The 4,139-nt window shown below is 48.2% G+C and overlaps 1 protein-coding gene across 1 annotated transcript; it reads left to right on the top strand.

Annotated features, from left to right (window-relative positions):
* Positions 1-55: 55 nt before the first annotated feature.
* LOC130587756 (eukaryotic initiation factor 4A-I-like) lies at positions 56-2,330 on the top strand. Its single transcript, XM_057388727.1, has 2 exons — positions 56-333; positions 1,984-2,330. Exons 1-2 carry the CDS (start codon positions 261-263, stop codon positions 2,133-2,135), a joined length of 225 nt encoding a protein of 74 aa, XP_057244710.1. The 5' UTR covers positions 56-260; the 3' UTR covers positions 2,136-2,330.
* Positions 2,331-4,139: the final 1,809 nt, after the last annotated feature.

The raw sequence follows: 4,139 nt of genomic DNA, 5'->3' as shown, positions 1-4,139 counted from the left end.
CCAGTATAAACCAGTATAAACCAGTATAGACCAGTATAAACCAGTATGGCTGAAAAACCCACCCCAGTATAGACCAGTATAGACCAGTATGGTCCCAGTGCCCCACGGCTTCGAGAAACCCTCGGCAATTCAACAGAGAGCGATTCTGCCGTGTATCAAAGGTGAGAGCGTCCCAGTATAAACCAGTATAGACCAGTATGGCTAAAAAACCCTCCCCAGTACAGCCCAGTTCATCCCAGTATAGACCAGTATAGACCAGTATGGTCCCAGTGCCCCACGGCTTCGAGAAACCCTCGGCAATTCAGCAACGGGCCATCCTGCCGTGTATCAAAGGTGAGAGCGTCCCAGTATAAACCAGTATAGACCAGTATGGCTAAAAACCCCCCCAGTATAGACCAGTACAGACCAGTATAGACCAGTGCCCCACGGCTTCGAGAAACCCTCGGCAATTCAACAACGGCCGATTCTGCCGTGTATCAAAGGTGAGAGCGTCCCAGTATAAACCAGTATAGACCAGTATAGACCAGTATAGACCAGTATGGCTAAAAAACCCACCCCAGTATAGACCAGTACAGCTCAGAACCCCCCCAGTGCCCCACGGCTTCGAGAAACCCTCGGCAATTCAACAACGGGCGATTCTGCCGTGTATCAAAGGTGAGAGCATCCCAGTATAAACCAGTATAGACCAGTATAGACCAGTATGGCTCAAAATCCCTCCCCAGTTCATCCCAGTATAGACCAGTATAGACCAGTATAGCCCCACGGCTTCAAGAAACCCTCGGCAATCCAGCAGAGAGCGATTCTGCCGTGTATCAAAGGTGAGAGCGTCCCAGTATAAACCAGTATAGACCAGTATGGCTAAAAAACCCATCCCAGTACAGCCCAGTTCATCCCAGTATAGACCAGTGCCCCACGGCTTCGAGAAACCCTCGGCAATTCAACAACGGGCGATCCTGCCATGTATCAAAGGTGAGAGAATCCCAGTATAAACCAGTATAAACCAGTATAAACCAGTATAGCCAAAAAACCCGCCCCAGTATAGACCAGTATGGACCAGTACAGCCCCAGTGCCCCACGGCTTCGAGAAACCCTCGGCAATTCAACAACGGGCGATCCTGCCGTGTATCAAAGGTGAGAGCATCCCAGTATAAACCAGTATAGACCAGTATAGACCAGTATAAACCAGTATAGCTCAAAAAACCCATCCCAGTACAGCCCAGTTCATCCCAGTATAGACCAGTGTCCCACGGCTTCGAGAAACCCTCGGCAATTCAACAGAGAGCGATTCTGCCGTGTATCAAAGGTGAGAAAATCCCAGTATAAACCAGTATAAACCAGTATAGACCAGTATGGCTAAAAAACCCGCCAGTATAGACCAGTATAGCCTAGTCCATCCCAGTTTGTTCCCAGTCCATCCCAGTTTGTTCCCAGTCCATCCCAGTTTGTTCCCAGTTTGATCCCAGTTTGATCCCAGTTTGTTCCCAGTCCATCCCAGTTTGTTCCCAGTCCATCCCAGTTTGTTCCCAGTTTGATCCCAGTTTGATCCCAGTTTGTTCCCAGTTCATCCCAGTCCATCCCAGTCCATCCCAGTTCATCCCAGTACAGTCACTCCCCCATTTTTCCCATTTTCACCATTTTTTCACCCATTTTTTCCAGGCTATGACGTCACTCCTCCATTTTTCCCATTTTCACCGTTTTTTCCCCCATTTTTCCAGGCTATGACGTCATCGCCCAGGCCCAATCCGGCACGGGTAAAACACCTGTAATGGTCACGCCCATTTTTCCCATTTTCACCATTTTTTCACCCATTTTTTTCAGGCTATGACGTCACTCCCCCATTTTTCCCATTTTCACCATTTTTTCACCCATTTTTTCCAGGCTATGACGTCATCGCCCAGGCCCAATCCGGCACGGGTAAAACACCTGTAAGGGTCACACCCCCATTTTTCCCATTTTCACCATTTTTTCACCCATTTTTTCCAGGCTATGACGTCATCGCCCAGGCCCAATCCGGAACCGGTAAAACCGCCACCTTCGCCATTTCCATCCTGCAGCAGGTGGAGCTGGAGCTGAAAGCCACGCAAGCCCTGGTGCTGGCCCCGACCCGCGAGCTGGCCCAGCAGGTACCAGTATAAACCAGTATAAACCAGTATAGACCAGTATAAACCAGTATGGACCAGTATAAACCGGTATGGACCAGTATAAACCAGTATAAATGAGTTAGAACCAGTTCTAACCAAAGCCACACAGGCCCTGGTGCTGGCCCCGACCCGAGAACTGGCCCAGCAGGTACCAGTATAAACCAGTATAAACCAGTATAAACCAGTATGGACCAGTTTGGATCATTACAAACCAGTATAAACCAGTATAAATGAGTTAGAACCAGTCCTAGCCAAAGCCACGCAGGCCCTGGTGCTGGCCCCGACCCGAGAACTGGCCCAGCAGGTACCAGTATAGACCACTATAAACCAGTATAAACCAGTATAGACCAGTATAGACAAGTATGGACCAGTATAAACCAGTATAGACCAGTATAAACCAGTATAGACCAGTATAAACTGGTATAAACTGGGATGAATGAGTTAGAACCAGTTCTAACCAAAGCCACGCAGGCCCTGGTGCTGGCCCCGACCCGAGAACTGGCCCAGCAGGTACCGGTACAGACCAGTACAGACCAGTATAGACCAGTATAGACCAGTACAAACCAGTATGGACCAGTATGGACCAGTATGGACCAGTATGGACCAGTATAAACCAGTATGGACCAGTATGGACCAGTATGGACCAGTACAGACTGGTGTAGACCGGTATAAACCGGTATAAATGAGTTAGGACCGGTTCTAAGCAAAGCCACACAGGCCCAGGTGCTGGCCCCGACCCGAGAACTGGCCCAGCAGGTACCAGTATAAACCAGTATAGACCAGTATAGACCAGTATGGACCAGTATGGACCAGTATGGACCGGTAGGGACCAGTATAGACCATTATAAACCGGTATAAACTGGGATAAATGAGTTAGAACCAGTTCTAAGCAAAGCCACGCAGGCCCTGGTGCTGGCCCCGACCCGAGAACTGGCCCAGCAGGTACCAGTACAAACCAGTATAAACCAGTATAGACCAGTATGGACCAGTATAGACCAGTATGGACCAGTATAAACCAGTATGGACCAGTATAGACCAGTATGGACCAGTATAAACCAGTATGGACCAGTATGGACCAGTATAAACCAGTATAAACCAGTATAGACCAGTATAAACCAGTATAGACCAGTATAAACCAGTATAAACCAGTATGGACCAGTATGGACCAGTATAGACCAGTATAAACCAGTATAAATGAGTTAGAACCAGTTCTAACCAAAGCCACGCAGGCCCTGGTGCTGGCCCCGACCCGCGAGCTGGCCCAGCAGGTACCAGTACAGACCAGTATAAACCAGTATAGACCAGTATAGACCAGTATAAACCAGTATAGATCAGTATGGACCAGTATAAACCAGTATAAACCGGTATAAACCCGTATAGACTGGTATTAACTGATACAAATGAGTTAGAACCAGTTCTAACCAGAGCCACACAAGCCCTGGTGCTGGCCCCGACCCGAGAACTGGCCCAGCAGGTACCAGTACAGACCAGTATAGACCAGTATAGACCAGTATGGACCGGTATAAACCAGTATGGACCAGTATAAACCAGTATGGACCAGTTTGGAGTGGATTATACCAGTATAAATGAGTTAGAACCAGTTCTAACCAAAGCCACACAAGCCCTGGTGCTGGCCCCGACCCGCGAGCTGGCCCAGCAGGTACCAGTACAAACCAGTATAAACCAGTACGGACCAGTATAAACCAGTATGGACCAGTATAGACCAGTATGGACCAGTTTGGAGTGGGTTAAACCAATCCAAACCGGTCCAAACCAGTATAAACCAACATAAACCAATCCAAACTGGTCTGAACCAATCTGAACCCATCCAAACTGGTCCAAACCAGTATAAACCAGTCCAAACAGGTCCAAATAGTTCCAAACCAGTCTAAACCAGTCTAAACCAGTCCAAACCAGTCCAAACCAGTCCAAACCAGTCCAAACCAGTATAAACCAGTATAAACCAGTCCAAACCAGTATAAACCAGTATAAACCAGT

This window comes from Malurus melanocephalus, unplaced genomic scaffold (assembly GCF_030028575.1).
Source record: "Malurus melanocephalus ecotype Western Australia unplaced genomic scaffold, MMel_1.1 scaffold_2389, whole genome shotgun sequence".
NCBI classification, from domain to species: Eukaryota; Metazoa; Chordata; class Aves; order Passeriformes; family Maluridae; genus Malurus; species Malurus melanocephalus.
Note: the sequence above shows the minus strand (reverse complement) of the source record. Positions and strands in the feature narration are given on the sequence as shown.

Coding starts and splice junctions, on each gene's coding strand:
- LOC130587756 (XM_057388727.1), top strand. CDS start 261: ATGGTCCCAGTGCCCCACGGCTTCGAGAAACCCTCGGCAATTCAGCAA. Junction 334..1,983: donor CATCCTGCCGTGTATCAAAG/GTGAGAGCGTCC, acceptor CATTTTTTCCAG/GCTATGACGTCATCGCCCAG.